The sequence below is a fragment of the Saccostrea cucullata genome, unplaced genomic scaffold (assembly GCF_032062105.1).
Source record: "Saccostrea cucullata isolate Sc308-1 unplaced genomic scaffold, CSIRO_AGI_Scuc_v1 ctg408, whole genome shotgun sequence".
Taxonomy (NCBI): Eukaryota; Metazoa; Mollusca; class Bivalvia; order Ostreida; family Ostreidae; genus Saccostrea; species Saccostrea cuccullata.
The window spans coordinates 440,750-465,475 of record NW_026931331.1 but is presented as its reverse complement, the minus strand read 5'-3'; the positions used below and the strand labels follow the sequence as shown (position 1 = coordinate 465,475).

General features: G+C 33.0%; 1 protein-coding gene across 4 annotated transcripts; it reads right to left on the bottom strand.

Annotated features, from left to right (window-relative positions):
- Positions 1 to 31: 31 nt before the first annotated feature.
- Positions 32 to 23,964, bottom strand: LOC134232224 (uncharacterized). 4 transcript variants are annotated; one of them, XM_062714179.1, is made up of 6 exons: positions 23,742 to 23,964; positions 7,606 to 8,518; positions 7,035 to 7,283; positions 5,558 to 6,067; positions 5,080 to 5,177; positions 32 to 480 (listed from the first exon to the last, which is right to left on the bottom strand). In XM_062714179.1, exons 2-6 carry the CDS (start codon positions 8,429 to 8,431, stop codon positions 241 to 243), a joined length of 1,923 nt encoding a protein of 640 aa, XP_062570163.1. In that variant the 5' UTR covers positions 8,432 to 8,518; positions 23,742 to 23,964; the 3' UTR covers positions 32 to 240. The 4 variants fall into 4 exon arrangements, with proteins under 4 accessions (XP_062570163.1, XP_062570162.1, XP_062570164.1 ...); XM_062714178.1 differs by lacking the exon at positions 23,742 to 23,964 and adding an exon at positions 17,150 to 17,305; XM_062714180.1 differs by lacking the exon at positions 23,742 to 23,964 and adding an exon at positions 8,797 to 8,866.
- Between the last annotated feature and the right edge of the window lie 762 nt (positions 23,965 to 24,726).

Genomic DNA, 24,726 nt, shown 5'->3' with positions numbered 1-24,726 from the left:
ATTCTGAGGCATATTCAAATAAATCCTCTTCTGCATGATTTTTATCAGTTATAACATTTTTAAATGCATCTGCAAACCACTGAATATCAAGAACAATTATTTTGTTGAGAGGTTCTTGGTTAAAATTTAAAATTTCCCTGATGTCGTGGAAAAACTGCAGCATCACATCAATGTCAACATCTGGAAGCCTGATTTCCTGAGGCAATTCTTCATTGAAAGCCTTAAGCGTTTCTTTATTTATTATCCTCTGCGACTTTTTCCCCGGAAGAAGTTTTCAAACAAAGCCCATGAGCGAGGCAGTTCTTTCCCCCAGTGATCCATTCCTTGAACGATTTCAACAATTGAAGTCTTAATTTTCTCAATCTTGTCACTGTCATGAAATCCAACTGTGAATCGCCTTTTAGCATTAAGATGTTTTTGTAAAGATTTGTCCTTTGTTTCTAAAGTCTTCCATATCTCTCTGAAAAATGCTGTTTTCTCCTGTTTAAAATAGAATTCATTTTGTCATTGACACCTGTATCATTAAAAAAGATGTGTTTGTTAAACACTAATGCCCCCGATTGCAGCGGATAACCAAGATTATTATTTTTCAATTCAAATACCAAAATCAACGCCAAGAGATCAATATGCTGTTACTTAAATAAAGGTCTTGTCACTACAAATTTAGATGAGAAAGATCTAAGCCCTAGCACCAAAAGTTATGGGGTAAAAGTTGGAAAAAAGTAGACAAAACTCTAAGGTCAAGGGTTCTAAAAGTAATGGTGCCCAAGGGAAAGCCTTGTCACCTGAAATACACATATAAATTATAAAAGCTGAAGCTCAAACTAATAAAAAGTCATGGCCAAGTTTACTTGTTTTAAGATTAAAATCCAAGGTGATATAAAAGGGTAAAATTTTTTACTGAAATGCAAAAGAAACGCAACAAAAAGTGATATACAAATGTCTAATGTCTAATGATTAAAAAAAAATACATCAGGCTAAACTCACTTTTCAGAATATCAGAGTTTGTCGATAGCGGATCCAAACATTTTGAAAAGGGGGGGGGGGGCAATTTGAGGTCAGGGTAGGGGCCCAAAGTCTGACCAAAAAAACATTGATTTATCAAATATTGTGTATTTTTGAAGACTCAAAAGGAGGGGCCCGGGCCCCTTGGGCCCCCCTCTAAATCCGCCAGTGTTTTGATGAAAATGTAAAATGTTCATCTTTGAACTTTACTAGGTAACATATGACTTTAAAAAAATAAAACCTTTCCCGGCCATTAATTTACAACGTGTAAGACTGTCCTAAACAACATTAGCAGCTTAATTTCTACGATGCAATAGGTTAATCAATATCGAGATCTGAGTGAAGGAATAATTGTTTGCCATTTTTAAATACCTGTTTTTCAGATGATAAGGTCGAATTTTCTTTAACTTGGCGCATTGAAGTAACTCTTGGACTTCCGGTCCAAGGCCTATCATTTATGAATATAATACATAAGACCCAGTTGAGACGTAATATAGTGTATTTTTGCACTATCAACTCTCCATCACCTTTACTTTAAGATTTTTCAGCTAGAGCAATAAAAAATTATAGAAATGCGTACTTAAGCCATTTTCAAGAAGCCTTAGCATCGTTACGGGAAACGAAAGGAGATTTTATATTTTGAAATATTGCTGCATAACTTAAGATGAACAGTACAAACCCTTAAAACTCCACAATATTGCCAAATGTTTTGTTAAACATGCAATTTTTGATTTATGTTAAGCAGACTCAAACTTGACTTCCGGTTATGATATGAAAATCGTTTAAGTGTTAAATTGCCGAGATTTACCAAATTGAAGATATCCATAATTTTAAGATGCAAAATTTTTACTTTACATAATTATTTAAGAAATAAAGTCCGCGTTTTCGTGAATGTTGCAGAATAACCTTCGAGGTCGAGAAATGTTGTTTGAAAGATAAAAGCCGAGGCGCTAGCCGAGGCTTTTATATTTCAAACAACATTTCGAGACCGAGGAGGTTATTCTACATCATTCACGACAACAAGGACTTTATTTCTATTCTTCCACGTATGGTACAAACGCTAAATTAAGGATAATCGTTTCCTCTATAGAGAAACGAATTAGGTCACCATGTCTCGACTATGCTGTTTCATTTAACACCAGAGGCAAAATTTGTTTGCTTACCTGTGTATAGAATGCAGACGATTTGAGCTTTCGTTACGTTAAAAATAGCCTTTTTACAAATTACAAATATGTTCATAATATGTATTGATAAGTTAAAATGAATATACAATAACAAAATCATGTTCCTGTATTACTGCTAAAATCACGTTGTTTAATGTGTAGGGAGGTCCGTGAAATAGCCCCGCTTAGCTATAAAAACTGACATTCATCAGCAACTTGATGCAATTTACAGTGTTTATAATGCAAAAGACGACACATCGATGCGGTCTAAACATGTATTTCATTCTACAGCCAAACATGCATTTGAATTGTTCAGATTTGATAGGTGTTTCTGATCTGATAATTTTTTGATGACGTTCGTGATTTATTGGAGAATAATGTCCGGCGGTTTCCTTTGAAGTTTTGAATAATCGTGGTAGAATTCACCTTAATGTAGGTTGTTGCGTTTCTTTTGCGTGTCAGTATACAATACCAATGTAAAATATGAAAACCTTCGTACAGAACTGACCATTCAAAAGTACTGGCCAATTTGAACGTTTTTGAAAAGAGGATCGAACTTAAAGATCAATGAAAAAGGATTAAAAGTATTTGCCCGAAGGAAAGATCTTATCACCCGATATACGTATGTGAAGTATTAAATCCCTAGCTGTACTCGGTTAAAACGATTGGGATAAGAATGACATGTTTGCAGATAGTTGGATTGTATAAAATATACTTGTTCTATAATTGCACTTTAAAACTTTGATCGGCCATTGTTCCCCAATTGCAACCTATCCCGGAGGGTTATTATTTGAATAATTTATATTCTACACTACCTGATGATGCGTCAAAAAATAAACGTTGCTTTGTACAAGTAATCACAATAACCAGAAGTTTTTGTGGAGACTGAAGCTCTCCTAATTTGTACTTATAGCAACAGTCCAGTCCAATACGAAAATTCGTAATATTACAAGTTTTCGTAATATAAAACTTATATTACGATTTTTCGTAATGTAGTTAAATTACGAATACGCGTAATATAGCAGATTGTAAGAAACTATATTACGAATTTTCGTAATCCAAGAAAATTCAAGCATTGCAATAAATTAAGTGGTGGGTAGCAAAGTATGACGTCAATAATATATCAGATTCCAGGGCTTATGATAGCACGCGGTCAGATTGGTCAGTTACGCCTATCAGAAAGCATGGAAATTCAAGAAGAAAGTACCGCCAGCGACGGGTGAGTGGACAATTTCTTTTATTATTCTTTTATAGGAATTTTCCCACGGATAAGACCAATTTTCCAGTAAATTTCAATATTCGCTTAAGCATGTCGCATTGGTCTATATCACCCGAACTCCCTACTTTTCTTCCGAAGTCTACCCTAAAAATCACACCCTCGTCTCATAATTCAACTGTTCGTACAATTCTTATTCGAAATACACAGAATTCAAATCTCAGTAAGCGTCGGACAAGTTATCGCCCGTGACATCTCGTATTAAACGCCATACTTTGCTACCCGCCACTCAATTTCTTGCAATGCTTGAATTTGTCTTGGATTACGAAAACTCGTAATATAGTCTCTTACATCTGCTATATTACGCATATTCGTAATTTAACCACATTACGAAAAATCGTAATATAAGTTTTATATTACGAAAACTTGTAATATTACGCTTTCTCGTAATCTTACGTTTTTTCGTAATATTACGAATTTTCGTATTGGACTGGACTGAGCAAAGGAAGAGAAAATTAGCAGTTTGATTAGGAAGAGAAAATTAGCAGTTTGATTTGAAACTTTACAACAGCAAAAAATTGATTAATAATATTTGATTAAGTCTAATTGTGTGGCAAGATTACAATATGACTATAACTACAGGAGTAGCTTTTAATAAATTTTTACAAAATTTTCAATTTCATTTATTATGGCAACAGCAATCATCAACATAAGAAAACAATTAAGACAATTAAGAATTATTATACACGAAACCTCAGTCGATGTTTTCAATTTTATACATATGAACCGAGTTTTTTTGTAAAACCATGCTTAACTCGGGATTCTACCAGCACTTTCCAAATATTTTCGAAGGCAAACTTTCGTACAAATCTTATGCTTAAAAATATCCAGCTTATTGTTGTTCTGTTGCATTATTTTTGTCTCAAATGACAGAGGAAAGCCAGACCGGGATACGTATACATGTATAGCTGATTGTCTTCGAAAGAGAATATAATCGATAAAATTAGATTAGCATACATGTACCTGTTTAATTAGCTGAACTCCATATGAATTTCACATAATTTTCACGATTTTTGCTTTTAAACTCCATTTTACATATCTTTATACATGCCGTCTTAGCCAAATTCTCATTACACGACATGATGAATTCCCAAGTTACTTGATGTATACATATGACGTCATCGGTCGTAGATTTTAATCAAAATGACAGAATACAGCATTACAAAATAGGAACATTTTATGCTTGTTAATGTTTAAACGTTTCTATTCATTTTCTTGTATTAAATTACATCTCTGAATACCAATAATACGAAAACTGTGTTCTAAAATTGACGTCATTTCGCCTACTATGACGTCATAATATAGCACTGATTTACTCAATGTTGAATATTCTGTATGCTTCCTTATTCCCCCTGCGAAGCCTTTCACCAGTGTATGGTGATGTCTCTAAATAAGTGAAAATTTCTCGAATTGGACAAAAACAACATACACTCAATCAAGAACTCTCAAAATCGATGGGGAACGTATCGTACGACTTTAATAGCCAGAAAATCTTACCCGATTTAAAAGACAATGGACAGTTATAATTACTTAAGAACTTAAGAAATTTGAATTAATTCGATTTCAGTAAAAGACTTAAGTGCATATGAAAAAAATTTGATTAATGAGCATTTCATACAATTATAATTACAATACCTCTTCTGTTTTTTCCTCGGCATGTGTTGCTATAATTAGAACAGGGGCTTTATCACTGCTGTACTGATGAATGGACTTCACCCAAAATGTAAGATAATCTGAATAAAAAAAATAAATCATAGGGGATTATGAAATGGACGATTTGGTGAAATTAATACATGTATATATTTGGAATAAATTTGAAATAAAAATCTTTAATTTAAGAGCTTTTATCCAATTCCATGTTGTAATCACTTTTGACTTTCTACATGTGTCACATTAAAACAAAGTGTTTTATATTTATTGCATATTTATATGTAATTTATGTGTAATTTATGTGTAATTATGTTTTGTTACTTGTACAAAAATTAATAAAGCGCAAATCAATTGTTAACTTAAAAATCCAGTTAAAAAATATACGATGAATAAAGGATTGCAGCATCATGTTAATGTGCACTTTACATTTATTGACATTGTAAAACTATGTATTCTAACAAACCCCTGTGTGTCCAGTCTTTGAAAACGGAGCCTGCCTGGCTACATACGTCTTCTCCGACTTGATCATCAAACTTTTTCTCCATATTGAGAACCAAAATAAAGAATGCCCGCGGACTCATAAAAACCTGGTGTGTGGCATAATATGCACACTGTCCAGCAAAATCCAGGATAGTGATTCTTTTCTCAGGATCATCAGAATCACTACTTGAAATACGTAAAAATTCTGATACAGAATCTTTATCAGCATTCGGACTAACTTCATTTTTTTCAGCTGATTTTTCTGGCAGTGTGACTTTTTTCGATAAATCAGTGCCAGGGTTCGGGTTCGGGTTCGGGTTGTCCTTTGACATTTGTTTGACACTAATTTTTTCACTGACAAGGTTTTTGTTCTCCAATTGTTTTTCAATATCTTGTTCATTAGTTTCTTTCTGGGAGTGTTCAAGAACATTCTGAATTTGAATGATTTCATCAAACGTTGCCTTGAAGTGCTGTTTATGAACTGATGTGTTTACTAAAAAAGAAATGTGGGTTGATTAAAAGTTTCAAAAACAGAATCGACCTGATTACATGTATTGTGATGACTATATAAAAAGTTAACTATAGACTATAAAGCTCATATGAGCCCCCATCTCTAACAAAAGCAAAAAAAATAAAGGAAAAATCAGTTGAAAGCAAGTCCCAGTGCATTAAAATCCGTATATATTAATTTTATCTTGGAAAAGTCTTGTTTCCTTTTACACGAATCTCTTTTGTCTGAACAAAATTCAGAAAAAAGTACATTTTTTGTACATTCAAATGATAGGTCAGTTTTTATTAGTGATATATGTTATTATCATTCGTTGTAAACGAAAAAAAAATTATCAAAGATTAAGAAAGCTCTTCTTCATGAATATCATCTGTAATTCAGTCCTACAACAAGCAAATATATCAGCTGTATTCATTCCTAGCTATAGATGCAACAATTATACAAGTTAAACCAGGGAAAGGATTTTAACTTTTTTGTTTAACAACCGAGAATATTTAAGTGAAATACCATATCTAAAACATAAATGGTAGTGCATTTATGCACTTTTGGTCTGCATATTGCTTAAGGAATCTCTGAACTGAAGCTTTTCCATGTACTCTCATCATTTTTGTAGTATGAATCCCATAGTGAACCATCCATATATGTTTAATTACGCTAGTGATCTGTTTGGGATCCGTCATGCAAGATGAATCTTGCATTGTTACATTATTACATATAATACTATGGTTTCATTAATATTCGTTGTCATCAATTTTCGTGGATTTTGTAAAACAGACGTTTTCGATGATACGTAATTTCGTGGACAAAAGCATTGCTTATACAAATGAATGTCACATTTCGTATTTCAATGAACATTTGAATTCATGGATCTGCTCAACAACGAAATCCACGAAAATTGGTGCTCAACGAATATTGATGAAACCACAGTATTTGATAATGAAAACAAAAATACCATTAATGGTGTCTGACACATCAAAGATGTCAGTATGTATGTCAATTCCCCTCGTTGATTTGGTCTTCTGTTTAATTTCGGCCACGTCATTACCCTTCAGTCTCTCTAACAATGTTGTTTTCCCACTACCAGCACACCCTATTATCATCCCAGAGGCATGGTACATGGTTGTCTTCCCTTTCTTTAAATTCTCAATGAAATTTTTCACTGATTTGTCTCCCCTTAGGATAATCTGCATTGGTATGGCAACTGTAAAGAGGAAATGAAATAAAACTACAGTTCCTTATTTTTGTTTGTTGGTGCATGTATGAAACAATTGAAACAATTCCAAGAACTCATACTTTGACTTTCCAACTTTTACTAAAATCGAATTTTGATCCTTGGGAATAATAATTATAATAATGAGATGCTTTACAATATACACATAAGAATACATTTGGTTTTTTCATGTACATAAATGTATGTATTACATATATAATGTAATGACACATAAAGAAATGCAACAAATAACTCCCTAATATAGTAGCGGTATTAAATCATCATAGAGAATAAACAATGATCATTCACTTACTGGTCATAGAATCGCCGTGTAACACTCTGTATATATTCACTTTGTTGTCAATGAATGACCCTACCCACAGAAGGTTGGTTTTATCATCATAATTCAGGCTCTCTGGTTTGTATATCCTTAGTTCTGATGTCGATATCTCTGACAGAAAGTGACCGTGCTGATTTGATATTTGAATATTGTCGGTGTTAAAATCACACACCAGGATGTGTGACAGCGCGTCAGTACAGGTTCCTAGTGGTGATAGTCCTGATCTTGGTGGAGAACCTGTGTAGGTGAAGAGATGTTTAACACCATGATCTGTCACTACTACACCGCGGTCCAAGTCAGACACAATAACATCACCATTGCGGTTCTCTGTGATGTAGATAGGCTCCATATACAGTCCCTGACCTGTGCTGTTGTCAAACTGTATGGTCTGGATGATTTCTCCTTTGGAGTTATACCGCAATACCTTGCCTGTCTTTGAATCAGTATTCCTCATCCCGACCAGCAGGTCTCCAGTGGAGAGGGAGCTGTAGACACACTGTGGTTTCCATGGTACGGTGTACTTTATTAATAGTATGTTTACTGTATTATCGGTAGAGAGTTTGTTGATATTACCGCTTTTGTCTATATAGAGTAATTCGCCGTCTCTTGTCACAGTGTGTACACCCACATCACTATATATGTCTGTCAGATGATGCAGTTTTTTACCTGTTATGCTTGTCAAGATGAGATTTTCTATATCATTGATCCAGACCCGGTCTGACGTTACACGGGAAATGTGACGTGCACGGCTAATACCTGTCACTGTGACAGATTTCTGTAACGCTAATCTATACATCATTCACAGCAGATATCTCATCTTTTTTTTTCCTCTGGTTTCTCTGCTTTACAGATTCACTTGTTGATTTCCTTCATCAGGGAGAATTCTCTGTAAATTAGAAGAATGTACTACAATAATTGATATCAATCACAAACATTCTCATTACAGTTAATAAATTTTAGTATATAAATCAGTCAATAATCATGATAATTGTCTCTTAAAAACATCATAAACAGTATTTATATAAAGTTCATTTATATGTGTATCAAGGCTTTATACATATTTTGGGTATTAACATATTTATTTAATAATCCTTACTCTCTTTACCTCTTTCTATATATATCTCTATCTAGATGTCATAAGCAATGTATCGTTTAGAGAATCACTTTGTAAATGAAGAAACTCTAGTTATTGTTTGGAAATTGAACATGGCCGTTTTAAAGGTATTCCTTGAGAAAATAGGTTTTGTCTCTTCTGTCAATTAGCAAATAAAAATTGTATTGAAAATGAAAAGCACTTTGTAGAAAATTGTGAATTATATATGGATATCAGAGTAAAATGTAATATTTTGAAACACTTAAGATTTTATAAAAAACACTATGAATATGTTTATATATGGAAATGATGTAGTGTTAAATGATATTGCAAAATTTTCCTTTTTAGCTTTTAAAGAGAGGAAAAAGTTCATTGACAATGTATTACATGATAATTTATAAGCATAGTTTATTTGTTTCCAAAATTGTATATTTAAAGCCTGAATTGTAAATGTAACATTGTTAAATATGAATGTACTTTGGGCCGGTGGCTGCAATACTTAATTTAATAAATATCTTAATCTTGATCGGTAAATTATATTATTCTCTATATAAAATTATAAAGAAAGAAGAAGTCTCAATAAGGCATTATTTTTGTCTAAATTCTAAACTTTCATTAAGTAAAAGTTTATATTATTCTCTCATGCCTCAACATTTAAAAATGTCAAATAATTGAAATATACAGCACGCGAAGCTGTGTTTTGAAGGTTGGGTCTTTTGATTTTCATGAATATCAAAAGAAATTGGCGACAGGTACCTGCTTCTCAGCTTTCGTAAACATCGAGTTCAGATTTGTTCAAAGTCGAGATTAAAATATAATATCTATATTATATTTATACAGAATGTGTGAAAATATCTTTGATGATCAAGCTAGCGCTGTTTGTTTTCTACTTAAAAGTAGAATGATTTTGAATCTGTTTGGTGAGTACATTTACATAAGATTAACCTTTTGATGACCTGCTAAAAATAGAAAATATGTAACGTGATTCCATTCCGCCACAGGGGGATACTGTTTTTGGAGAAGTTATGGAAAACAAAAAAAACCTGGGGCACAGAGCCTGCAGAACAGGGTGGGGGGCGAAGGCCCCTGGCTGAAATTGAATTTGAGCATGCATTTTTTTGGCCATTTAGAGAGCATAAATTGCAACGCGGAACCATTTGCTGTGTTAGACAAAATGCACATGGGACAAGGTCTACTGCGCATACCATGGCAAAGAGCCACCACACCTTGTGAAGGAGTACAATAAAGTTTCAGCCTTGTATCCCTATAGTGTAAATTTCTTTTACGGTTTCAACTATACTGAAAGGAAAAAGAAACGCATAGTAAACTTTTGAATACAATTTAAACTATCCTTTTGAATATGTTTTCCAGATTTATTACCAAACATTTTAATTCATGTTTAATCAACAAGTTACCAAAATCTTGTGAGACTTTGACTGAAACTTCATGAGTTATTGATATTGATATGTCGATATCCCATCCCACCCCACCCCCCAAAAAATTAAAAAAAATTATCATCATCTCCCTTGCGCATCAGAAAACCAAAACAAGCAAACAAATAAACAGGTGGTGACCACGGAACATAGTTCAACTCCCAAAAAGATGTACAGCTCAGCGCACTTTTGCAGCTATATGGTTTTTCACAAAAATGAATGTCACATTCTTCTCGCATTAAAACTTTAATTACCGAAATTGTAGGAACATCATATGGAAAGATGGGGAGTATTTTGAGATATAAGTGAAAATGAAGACTACTTAGTGCGAGATGATACACGGGCTTTTCTTGAGAAAAAAAATTGAGAAAAGGGGCAGTAGTTTGTACAATTAAGATTTCAAATTGGACATTTGGGTGAGATGCTTCTATAACGTGATGTGACATATCAAACTTGACGTAACGTTGAATTCTCCCCGGGTTTCACAACAATCGATTTTTAGAAAACTCTTGTGACCTTATTGGTATTTGGAACTTGGTGAAAATTTTGCAATGTTATTGCATTATTACTCTATATCATCGTGTATCTCGCTTTTTAAAAAAGGGGAAAATCTTCTACATATTGAATTATTACTGATAAGTCATTCATTTTTTTTGATCATCTATACAAGTCATATATATACTCCTGTTTAGGATTTCCGGTTTCATTTGATCATAAGGGAGATCCCCGTTGAACAGAACAGCGTTCCATAAATAAACTATGTCCTGCTAATTTTGCCACCTAAAGAATATCTAAAAGAATGGTTGGTCGCTTATTTAAAGTAACACAATGAGTCAAAGTCATGTGTTTCTTTTACGATATATGTAGCTTACAGAGAACGACTTATGAAAATTATGACTATATACAGATATAGGTATGATATAACAATTAAACTGCAAGAAAACTCTGCACAATTTTTAAATGCAGGAAAAAAAGGTTCTACTGTTTCATTATTTTCGTGTAATGCAAGTTCACTCCACTTTAATGTTTAGCTCAAACTTGTAAATAACATTAAACTGGAGCATGCAAAGGTGAGAAATATGTTCTAACAATATTATAAACAGATTGGATAAAATGTTTGGTTTACTTAAATTCAATCCTGGGTACTTGAGACCATGGTTATTATCGAAACTTATTCAACCTTTTTGCGCACGTGTACAATAGGGAGGAAGAAGTATTGAGCAATATTTTCATTATGGATTTCTGGAGTTTACTTGTTTGTTGACTGTATTTCCCGAATATGAAATTCTTGCAATCTTCTTCTAATATGTTTTACGGTGTGACCGTTGGGGCGAGCGCAGTTGTACCATCAAAAACACTCTTAAAATTGATCAGCCACTTCAAACATCAAGCCGCACGAGGCATCTCGACTAGCTGTGACGTCACACGACGTCACGGAGCTCGTCAGAGCTTACGAAGACAGCCGAGCGTCTGTTTGAAACTGCCCTTACCAAAATGAAAAGTTTGCTGCAAGCTTGCGGCAAACAAATCTATGTACCAGAACAGTATGCCAGAAGTGTGCAGTAAATGTAGCTAGCAGCACCCAGTATGCCACTTGCGGTTCATTGTGTGCTGCTACGGGCACACTATGTATTTCTAGCGGCACATTAAATGATCTGATGCTATATGTGCCAGAAGTATGCCACAATTTTTCCTCAGATGCCTTTGATGTATATAGTGTGCCGGAAGTGTACCAGAAATTTTCTTTTAGCTATCAAAATGAATGTGTGCCAGAAGTGTGCCATGAAGCTAATTTCTTGCAGATGTGCTTAGTCAACAATGTTCAGGAACAACTTGTCTGTAATATTGCAGAACATTTTTATGAACGGCTTATCAGTGTACATCCGGTTTATTCACAGCTCTTCTATTTTCCACCCTAATCTTTTAAATACTACTAATTTGTTTAGGTTATTAATCCTGTTTAATTATGATCTATTCTTGAATTATTATATTCTATAACGATAAAGAAATCCCTTTTCATTAAATTTACACATTCTACTGGTTAGATTTTTTAAAAATATAAAACCGTTTAAGTACAACTAGGGGTTATAAACAACAGCATTATTTACATCCGAAGTTTGCGCCAAATTTAAACCAAAGGGGTCATGGCAGGAACAAAGAGAAAGGAGAAAGCGGCAACATTTAGGATTACTTGGATGCATGAAGAGAAAATGTGAGTATTTTAAAATACATTGCATAACACTGATGTCTGCATGTTTTACATTTTAAAAAAAGACTTGACAGCATTTGCAGAGCCTGAGTTTAAGTTAGGTCCTTGTTCAAAACGAAATGAGTCAGTATGTTTTAAATTTTTGTTCTATCCAGATGGATCTATGATGAATCAGTAAATGCTCCTCTAAGAATAGAGAGATTATGAGAATTGACAAGAATGAATGGGATGAAGAACCTGCAGTCTGAAGTATAGGTCTTGCTCCAGATTCAAATATGCAGGCATGTATGTGCAGGAAACTGAGAAAAGGATTAACAGATTTAGAACTGCTAACTATAAGAACATGGACTAAATGTAAAAAAAAATTAAATCACAATGAATAATTGGGTCCATATTTTGAGGTTTATGTCATATAATTAAATACACTTTAAATTATATAATTTAAATATGCAGAGAAATATATAGTTTTTATAAACAAAGTCAGTGTTGTTTTTGAGTCCTTGTTTGTCAATCAATCCTATAAATATACATACGAGGGCCGTTCAAAAATTACGCGGACTGTGCTATTATTTACTCTTACAGACGTCATATAGTTATAAAATTTCTCAGAAATATGTATCTTAAAGATTCCAATAAATTTTGGGCAAAATTTCTGTATTTAAAAAAAATTCTACTAAAATTATCGGTATGTTGATATCGTTGATGGAGAGGTACGGCGCACGACAAAAAAATTGAAGCAAAAGCATGCGGATTCAAAAATTTAACTCATTGATTTTCTAAAATTCGCGATATTTTTCATCAATTTTCTCAAATTTACCTTTAAATTGTTCTTTTATTATGTATTTAAATTTTGGACGTAATATTTGAAGTACTAACAGAAATATAGTGATTTTTCTCTGATGCGATTCCCGTGAAAACAACTGTGAAATGACGTCTTCTGAATTGACGGCGCACCAAACTTTTGTTAGAATATGTGTAATGCTCGAGATATCGGCAACATAGATCCAAAATATGCATAATAAAACATGTAGTAAACTAGGCTACTCGTGACAATCGCCCACAAATAGCAAATTGAAATTTTAGACAATTAGACCTCTGTTAAAAGGCTATACGGGAGGACGGGAAGAAATTTAACTTTATCCGGACTGTAAGGAACGTGATTGAGAGTCACCAATATCACACTATATCTCATTAGTTGTTTTTGGTTTTAAACAAAAAAAAGAGTATTCTTTACTTGTTTAATATATTTTATGCTTGACAAGAAATGTTGTTTTGATGTTGAGTAGATAAGGTAACTCAAACTATACTGATACTTAAGGGAAACTGTTGAGAAAATGTAAGCTCAATCACATATTTTTTATAATGCTTGTGACGTCGAAGATTTTGCTGCGCCGTGTCTTAATGGTATGTCTTGAAAAAACACTCAAAATTAATACCAATTTTCAACATTTTGATATAAAATTTTTAAGACCATATACGTAAAGATTCTTTTATATTATTTGTGAAATTTTGCCAGATTATGTCGTCATGTATTTCTTCTATGCAACAAGTCCGCGTAATTTTTCAACTGCCCTCGTATATTATTTTAACGCACACAAAAAAGATACAAATGTGGGATCACTAGGTCAAAATTAGGTTAAATTCATTGCTTAAATGACTTGGTTTCCTTGACTGCATTGAAAGTCATTATAAACTGAGGTCCCGTGTTGCAGTTGCCATTATTCTAGTTTTATAAAATATTTAGTAAATATTGTTATGGGGAATTTAAAGTTACTGCCTGTCACAAGTGGACTGATTTCAAGTAGCAGCTAAAACAGTTTTGATTGCATTATACATGCATTGTGATAGAATAAGAATTGTCTAGCATTGAATATTTAACAATTTAATAAGTTGTGACAATGTAGAATTTGTATATTATTTTTTCCTCCTCGTGATCTTTCTTCAGTGTGTGCAATCAAAAGTAATGAGGAAGTCAGAATCTTACAAGTTTATTTCTCAAAATACTTATGTTTTTGTTTTGTGCAGCACTAGTATTGTATTGATATGTACGCTTGAAATTCATTGTAAGACTTGAATCTTTTCTTTGATGTAAAATGTTAAGTAATTGTTGTTTACTAGAAATCCTGTATTCATTTTCCAGGATGACCAATTTAAATTTGTGCTATGATATATTACTCAAAGGTTGTGAATGTACACGTATTTATTTATTTTTAATCTGTTTCTTTCTCTCTCTGATGTATACAGTGTAACTGTTCAATCAACTTATTTTGTTATCGTGCTTTGCAGGTTTTTTTTTTGAAAACATTTGATTTTATAGTTAGTATTATAAACATTTACCTCACCTTGATAATTTCATAAGTAATTTTTAAAATGGCTTGAATGTTCTCTTTTTTTAATTACATGTAGCTGTAATATTTAACTATGATTTTTTTTTAAATTAATTTGTTTAAGTAAGGTATGTTAGCTTATGGAATTGTGTATGCCTGAAATGTGCCGCAAGTGTGTGCCACAAACTTGCAGTTAACTATTTGCCAGAAATGTGCCACAAGTGTGTGCCACAAACTTGCAGCTAAGTGCATAATGTAAGGCTTTAAAATGTTTGCCGCAAATGTGCCAGAACTTTGCCGCAAATATGCCGCAAACTGTGTGCCAGAAATTTGCATACGGAAAATCTATTTAAATAAATCTAAATCTATCAAGTTTGCCGCAAATATTTGCCGCAAAGTTGCGGCAACTTTGCAGTAAACTTGCAGCAACTGTCTGCCAGAAGGCTTTTATTTTGGTAAGGGTATAGACCTAGTGAAATTTTGGTTGAAAAATATTGTAGAGTTAGTTTTTTTTTTCTTTGAAAGATTTCTACGAACTGATCGAGCCTTTAATGCTTTACGTTATTATTTATCTATGTATTTATTTGCGCAGAGGACATTGGGTAGTGCAGGAATTCTGGGAATGTTTCACAGAGAAATTTGGCTGACATATGTACAGATTTCAATCCAAATTTCCTCTGTTCTTACACGTTAGTCTATTGAGCTCGCTTTGCGACGCTGCGCTCGCTATAAGAAATTTACAATTTTCAAAATGAGCAGAATCGCCTGAGTGCCAAGAAATAAAACCTGAAGAGTAATCTCAGACTGATTTCAGAGAAATGTGGTTTCGCTTTCAGGGATTGCGATGCAATGAATCATCTGTCTCTTATCTGTCTTGTTAGATCATAATGCTTGACAGGTTTGTCTTTTCAGGTATGTGTAAAACACGAAACGAGATATGAGAAACAACGGAATGAAAAAACAAATAACCAATGACCTCAAAATGTCAACCATGCGGACAGCTTTTGCCTTGATTTTACTTCGTCAGAAAACAGATGCTGAGTGAAATTAAAACATCTAACTATATATAAAGATCAAATTTATCAGCGACTCAACACAGCTTACTCATATATGATTTAATAACTGGTAAGAGACAGATAATCTCAAATTATTTTCTGATTGTTACATAATTATATTGATTTTCACTTATAACATACCAGCATTAATAAATTACAAAGATTATCATGGACATTGTGGTACTTAAAAGCTTATGTCCTGATCATGACAACGAGCACACGGTGGGTGTGACCGGTCTGCAGGGATGCTCACTTCTCCATGTCACCAGATCCTACGTCTGATGTTTTGGAGGTCCGTGTTTGCTCTGCTCTTATTTTTATATTGTTTAATGGACTTTGAGATTGAATACTATTCGTTATTTCCATATCCTTCTGTAATAATTGGGGGTTTTTTGCACAGAGGTATAGGTTAGCATTCTGACACTAAAATTTTAACATACATAAAGTATCCCAGCAGAATTACATTAAATTAGTTTTTCACTGAAGGTATCATTTGATGACAAATAAGCATTTCTTCAAGGTAATAGTATTGTATTAATTTAATTTGTCAAGGTTTTATTATTATTATTTTTTTTTTGGTGTGAGATAGTTGTGCGGGTCGCCGATAAATCTGACTTGTTTTCACTCTGCATCTGTTATGTATCAAAATGAAATGAAAGCATAAGCTTTCCCCCTTTGTTGACATTTTAAGGTTAATAGTTGTTTTATGCTGAGTTTTATTCCATTGATTCTCGTTTCTTGTTTCTCGTTCCGTGTTTTACACATACCCTATTTTTTTCTGGTTCAAATGAAGCAGCCGAATTAATTTTGAAGGTATTTCAATTTTGGACCTGCCTAATTTAAACTATAGAACATATAGAATGATCTTGACAGTCGTACTGTGCATGTATAGATATGAACTCCCTATCATTTTTGTACAATTTGTTTAAAATATTCGACTAGTAGGTCAAAGAGCCATTTTTTTCTTATCTGACATGTAACATGTCGAGATAACAGCATTCAAAATCAAAAGTCATAATACAAAATAGGGGCAGAGTAATATTATTCACGCAATGGAAAAATAAAAAATTCTTTCAAGACGACAGCTGATGGTGTGCAGTAGATAGAGGCAATTTATAAGATATACTTTAAATACTTGCACATATTTACAGTTACTATAAATTAAACTTCTTAATTAATAAAGCACTGGAAATTAATGCAAATATTCAAAATATATGTTCATGTATATGCCAACTGTATTCACATAATTATACAAATTATAAGAATGTATGATTTTTATTTTCAATAAATTAATAATAAAGAGCTTGTGAGCATAAACATGAAACAAACGTGAAGAATGAAGTCTAAAACAAACCAACAACTTACAGCAAATCTGAATTAATAAGAATAATTCTACTTACATCGCATTCTTGGACGCGGCTGTAACAATTGTATAATATTCAGTATTTATGGATCTCCGTTCATCTTACTCGCTCTGCATTTTTAGACGACCCTACACATGTGAGCAATTAATCTGACAGCAAAGACAACGACTGGGTGATGTAATCCCCTCGCGACTCTCCAAGCTTTAGCGAACGTCTAACATTTGTAAGCCAATGTTATCTTGATTTATGTATAAATTATGTAGGCTTCATCAACATCATGCTCCTAAGAATGTTTTACTGTAATCGACAACAACTCTCATAGAACAATCAAAATTTTAGGCTGAGAGTTTTTAATAAATACCCATAAGCTCGATCGAATCATGATCCATTTATTTCAAGATCATTATTTTTTCGAATTACATACTCATCCAATTAAAAGAATATTCAGATAATGCATTTCTAAGTTTTTTTTTTTCAGAAAGTGCATCAACATTGAAGTCATGTTACCCCCCCCCCCCCCCCCCAAAAAAAAAGCTTACACCACAACAGTTCTACGCGGCAATATTGGGAAACATTTAATTAGGAAGATTAAATAATCTGGAACCAAAAAAGTCCAATAAAGCACGGTAACTTATATACGAGGGCTGTTCAATAAATAATGTCCTCGGTGTTCGGTAAGAAGCAAAATAAGCTTTTCAATGATAAAGTCTTCATGATTTTACTTATTAATCTCTTTTAATTAAAACACATGTCTGTAACATTTTTTTTATCCAATTTCTGATTGTTTTTATTACTTATTTTGGGGTATGAACCTTAGTATACTGGAAAATGGCAGATCCAATGATTTCCTGGACTCGTTTCTTCCTTCTGATAGGTGTTTTTTTTTTAGTTTGGAAAAAGAAATAGGTTAAAAGGTCAAAGATCTGGCGAATACATGTATTGTTAATGTGAAAAAAAACATTAAGTTTCTGTTTATTCCGAAAACCTCTTTACTCTTCAGGGCGTGCGGGTTTGGATGCTGTCATGAAAAAAAATAATGCAGTGGATTCCTGATTCTGGGTCCTTCCTCTAACAAACCATTCGATTTTTTTTCCTAAAAAAATGCTTTCTAGACTCCTCCAGAAATTAAACTGTCTCACCGAATAAGATTTTGAACAACGATACCATTTATATTTATTATAATAAGAAAATTGCATATCAATCTCTCTTTGTGCTTTTGCATATCTTTGCTCTTGTCAGACCTTCGCTGTTTTTATCAAGTACATGTTGTAGTTAATTTTGTTTTGAGGGTTTTAGGCAATGTTCCCTGTTTGAATATCAAACAAACGTGGTTAACTACAATTACTGATATTTTAAAATAATTGTTAAGACTTTCGTACAAGCTGTCGTTTTCGCTCAATTTTCAAAATATAGGGTGACCTTTGAGTACCAATTCTTTTTACCGTCAAACATTTCTTAAAAACAGTGTAAACTACTCCCGATATGATGTCTATCAAATTTGATATGTGTCTTAATGTCAATCATACATCATTAAACATTACGTATATGTTGAAATTTGGCAAACATGACATAAGTTGTTATAATTTTTGTTGGCAATACCGGTAACAATTTGATGCCCATTATATAATTTTTTTATCATTGAAATTCACCTGCTCATTTGTCTATAAAACAGGCATTGGTTGCTGTAAATGTCACATATTTCAGTGAATATTTCTTTGGGATTTTTAACAAGTTTTACAGCAGCTTTAATGAAGCTGTCGTTTTTACTCTAGTTTATTGATTCTTTACCATTCATTTTTAATGCAGTGTCTCGAATAGCCCTTGTTTCCGAGCTTCTCAAGATGAAACTATGTAATGAAAAGTGGTCACATAAACTGTTATCAATTCATTGAAAATTCAATAATGAGAGAAAGTCATGTTTAATATCATATGATATCTGTATTGTATGTGATACAGTTCAAGACATTATTTATTGAACAGCCCTCGAACGTGTGTTCTGTAGACACAATCATTTAGTTTGCAGAACAATAATTTGGCCGGTAGAAATACCCCATCTTGAAACACATGCAAAGTAACATTCTTTCTAACATTCTAAAAACATAGAGCAAACGCTGGGCCAACATCAGAATTCTTTACTTCTTAGGAAAAAAGTCAATTGAAGTTGGTCAAGGTAGACCAACATTAAGCCAACATAGAAATGCATGTCAACATACATGTACAGCTCAACGCACTTTTTAATCTCACATGGTTTTTCGCACAAATTAAGATCACATTGTTGTGATAAAAATTAGAATTTTCGAACTGCAGTACAATGACATAACCTATGTTATATTACATATATAATGTCAAGCATAAATGTGATTTAGAATTATTATCTGAAGTTTTCAAAGTGGATGTTTTAAAGGGGACTTTATCAATAAATAGTATGATGTTTCGACTATAGGATTCTGACCATATGTTTATATATAAATTGTATTAAACGAGCTTTCTTTGATACTATGTAGTTGAAAGTTTTAAATTTTCTTCTTCAAGTTGAGAATTTTATAAATTTTTTTGCTTATTTACCATATTCCTCCTGGTTTTGTCGAAATGTATCGCCGAAAAGGAATGACATTGCAGAAGGAAACCACACTAAAGAAAAGGATAATGAAGTATTGTTTTTTTTTAATAGTTAATTCCTTCTATTAAAAAGAAAATTCTTCTGCATTTACGGTTTGAAAAGTTCCAATTTTGCAGTGGGATGAATATCTCATGATTCTAGATTTTAGAAGTTGACTCTGAAAAATCCCAGCTTATTAACATACAAAGCAGTCAAACAGATGAAAAATACTATTATCACCCCCAAGCTAAAGAATAAAAATGTACATAAAATGCAAGTTACAGTAGATGTACGGTCCCCGTGTCTACGTTTCTGCCGAGCGCTATTGCTTTCAAAAGAATGGATAAAAAGACAGCTACAATTGGCAAGAAACCACAAAAAATCAAATGGGAATAGTTGTTATTTTTCAACCATTTCAGTGAATTCTGTTTTAGTAAATAAATAAAATAAAATTTAAATAATGTAAGTTATTATTTTTCTTTATTGTTCCAACTATCTGATTGGTTCAAACTGGATCACATGATCAAGTATAAAAAGTGTTACAGACTGGATGTTTCTATTTTCAAAATTTATGAACCTGCTTTTCTAAAATTGGAAATGTTCTTCTATGAAGCAGCAATAGTGCTGACGTCACAATAGTCTTTATAGATTGGATATTTCTAAAAACAGATACTGCAGCTGGTTTTCATTACTGTGACGTCATAATGCAATGACATAACAATGCCTTGTATGAGAAGGTACTGTGTATTATAAAGAAGGATTTTAAGACATTTCTTATTAACAGATAAAAAAATAAAACAATTGTAGCATTTTGATTCGGTACAATCCCTCGATATATAGACCTTAGAGAAAGCATATCGACCTCGCACTTCGTGCTCGGTCGATATGCTTTCTCTAAGGTCTATATATCGAGGGATTGACCTCATCAAAAGGCTATAATTGTATAATAATACTTTTGAAATGTATTTTATTACACAATATTACATCATGACAATGTGACCTTAATTTGTGAGAAAAACCATGTGAGCTTAAAAAAAGCATTGAGCTGTACAGTACAGAAAATTGGTCTAACTCATTTTAAATCTTGGCCGGAAAATATTTTTTTTATATTTTTATATAGTAAATCCCACTTTCTTCTGTAAAAAACATTATTTAAACTGTTTACACCTATCAGTTCTCCAAATATTAACGATATAATAACATAAAATTAGTATACCCCCCGCTTGAAAAGCGGGAGGGTATATAGTAATTGTTAATTCGATCCGTCCGTCTGTACGTCCGTCTGTCTGTTACGCTTTGGGGTGCCCATCTTTTATCCGCAACTCCTCTTATACCACTGAGTGAAATTTAATGAAACTTTCACAGAATTTGATCTGACATATATTTTGGATTTTCCAGAGCAAGACATGGACACTGCCATTTTATTCATATGGAAGGCGGGGGTCGGGTATCATTTAGTGAGCTCATTGCTCACAGTACCTCTAGTTTTCCGTAATATTAACACATTTTGGGGCCAACGTTGATCCATATTTCCCAACATTTGCCCATTGTTGGTAGTCCTACATTGGTCCGTGATTATATTGCTTGTCGGCCCAATGTTGGTCCAGCATGGCGGCATACTGTTGGGTCAACGTGGGTACAATGGAAAGCCAACTACATATTGTAATAGACAACCTAATCAACAGGTTTGCTGAGGTCGGCTTCATGTTGGCCCTTTGTTGAAATGTCAGATGGCATATTGCTGAACAAATATAGTTATTGTATAACAACCAACAGCCAGCATTGGTGAGGTTGGCACAAGGTTGACTCTTCGTTGAATGATTGATTCGATATTTACTTGCTTTGGTGGTAATTAGGATTCTTTTTCTTGACCAATTGTGGATCAAAACTTAAATATATTTAAAACAATTCATCAAAAACTTCTTGAAAATAATTTTTTAATGTACATTGTATCTCTCTATTAACTTATCACATGATTGTTACAAAAAAATAAAACACACACTTCAACATGCATTACCACATATGACATTGTATATTTGTACGTGTACATGTTCAATGCATGAACACATTGCAAGTAATACACAGTGAATTTACATTATACACCGGTATGTCCGTATGTCAATACACTCAGAATATACACAAATAAGCTTTATCACCCTATGCTAACAACAAAATCATTTAATGTTGGCCTTACATTATCATGCTACTGGATTTTAAGTGTTTTATTGCAGCCCGGAGGACCGGGCTGCTCTATACATATAAGTTTAAGTGTTGGTATATGGGGATTAAGGTGGGAGAAGTTATTCAGAATAAAAGGTTAGCTATACATTAAAAGATTCTACATCAGAATGTTCTTTCCCTTTATAAATTACGAGATACACAATATATTTACTCCTATACGGTGAATCTTTAAAAATATAAACGTTTTTCATATTTAATATATAAAGTTGCTTATCATTTACTATCGAAAAAACTACAGGCCCCCTTTTTTAGAACATCGAATTTTACTTTTCGCATAAAAACGTACGTTTCACAGTTCGTGTTTTATAATCCTAAAGTGAAATACATATTTGAAAACAGGTGATGCATGTGTCTGATTTTAATTTATATTTTATGCAGCCAACATTTACTTGAAGAATTGATAAAGTTTAAAAAGGGTATCGTTTTTGTTCGATTTTCATCCGACTATAAGTTTTCAAAATCTTCTCGACTATCGTCTCCATCATTTAGACGCATGTCTTTTTCATACATATCGAAGCGGTTTGATGATCAAGACTCCTTTCCATTGTTTACTTAATTTATTTCCCGGGCGACAATTGATGGATACATCAATGTTTTCTTGTTTTTACTTTTGATAGGTTTGCACGGCGTATGGCGAACATTGATATTGAGCATCTGCTTGGAAAAGGAGAGGGGAAATGTTAACTCTGAGATTACACTCATTTCCAATATCTTTGATATTAATAATAATATTTTCTTAGTATTTATAAAAATAATTTATATTTATCATTGATAACTTTGAATCTGCTGATGTGACGTCATTTCTTAAAACATTGTGCTACGTACTTTGTATGCAGTGAGAGGAAAATCAAGGAAAACTTCCGCAGTAAAATGAATTCATTGAAATATATGGAGGTACCGAACAGTATTCAAGCAAAATTCTATTAACCAATACGAATCCGGAGCAGCGCAAACACGTACCCCGAAAACATCAGAGGAAAGATCAGGTACCAAGAAGGAGTGAGTCCGATCAACAGGTCATACCCTCCGTGTGGTCTAATCTCATGATCAGGAAATAACAGAAAAGTCCTTCATCAATTCAGTGTGTGAAAATTAGACTAACAATTTGTATTCAAAAAAAATGTCAGTCGGCATTTGACTCGTTGATAGATTGAAGTTGCTGATATCGTCATCGTAATGTAGAACTCACGAAATAATGACTTAATTTGAACGAGACTGGTGATATTCTTGTAGCACAGATCGGGTAGGTTTTTTTGGTAACCTTCCCCTCCCTTCCACTTTAAAATAATTTTACTTCAGACCTTTGAATAGACTATTTAGATAGCTGTTTTTCATAAATTATGATGTTGATTTAGGAATAGATTAAAATTTAACTGTGAAATCATTAATTTTCGTAGGGGTTTCATCTGTTAATAGTTAATCTGAGTCAGCTTTCAGAATAAACCTAATAAATTCCTCCAGAGATGTTATTTGGCGTCCGTTGTTGTTTTTACCGGGGATTCCTACTCAATGGAAACGAACTCTCTGTACAGAAAATAGGGCATACCTCATCATTCCTCCGTCATAGAATAGAATTCAACATTCAACACTTTAAATACAAGCACAAGTATATACATCTCAGATAAGCTTTATTTTGTGTTTTTTAAAAAACGAATAAATTCTCTTGTTATTAAGAAATAGATGATCTAGCCTTGAGTAAAAGTGGAGTAAGTTACCTCAAAACCGTCAATTTATATGCATAATTGTTTTTTCTTCCCAGGAAAAACTTGCTATGATAAATGTCCCTACCTTTTCTATCGATATCTCTTTTGGTCTTTCATACCAAATGCATTCTTGAAGACAGCTGCACAAATTAAGTTACCATATTCAGCTCTTGTGCATGTCAGAGTCTATGTAGCAAAACATTGTATTTAAGAGTCGTCATCCTGTTTTCTAGTGAACATTTCAGTCACGTGATGTAAAAGTTGAACGAGGATTCTCATTTTTGCATTCTTGCTATTTCCGTGTCAACAAACCATTAAATATTGATTTTCTTTATAGCAACTATAGAGCTACGATATCAGTCAACCAATTCAACTGAACAATGTACTGTATATGTTAATGGTAATATAAAATTAGTATATAACAATTCCACAATGTCGAGCATGAGCATGAACTAAAAAAGTTTCATTATATATATGATTTGTTATTAATTGTATGTTATATTTATGCTCTTTCTGATAGAAAATATTTTGGTGTAACTCTTACATGTCTATTGGATATTTAGGAAGTACATTGCATAATGTGTACCTAAATGAGGATATATACCAGTTTTAATTATATAATTATTCATATTAAAACAAATTAATCGTTTTGAATGCTAATCATAGGCGTCGGAACCGAGTATGGGGGATGGGGGTTTAGAGCACCCCTCTTTTTAATTACAAAGGTAGACATAATATAGGCAATGGATTTTGAGGCATAGTCCTCAACTGATTTTTTGGGTAGTTGTTTACCCCCGCCCCCTAAAAAAATCTTTCAATAGGTATAAAGCAACAAAATGATCACTGAAATGCCGGTTGGTTGAAAATTTGGTATTGAAAGAGGCTAAATTAAGTTACCCCCTTCCAATGCAAATATGATTTTTGGTTTGGACAATTTTCCTTTTCTCTGTTTATCAAGATTTTTTCAGGTTATTTTTTCTCCTCTTTCAATTATCCCCCACTTTCAAACTGCTTCCGAAGCCAATGCAAGCCATTTAAGGATCCTGGTTCGATGAAAAAAAATAATTTCA

Bases quoted from the DNA above. Each gene is read 5' to 3' on its own strand.
- LOC134232224 (XM_062714179.1), bottom strand. From the start codon at position 8,431: ATGATGTATAGATTAGCGTTACAGAAATCTGTCACAGTGACAGGTATT. The intron at 6,068-7,034 runs GTATTTTTGTTT...TTTCTTTTTTAG, and splicing joins TGTGTCAGACACCATTAATG to TAAACACATCAGTTCATAAA. The intron at 5,178-5,557 runs GTTTGTTAGAAT...TTTTTTATTCAG, and splicing joins CAAAGACTGGACACACAGGG to ATTATCTTACATTTTGGGTG.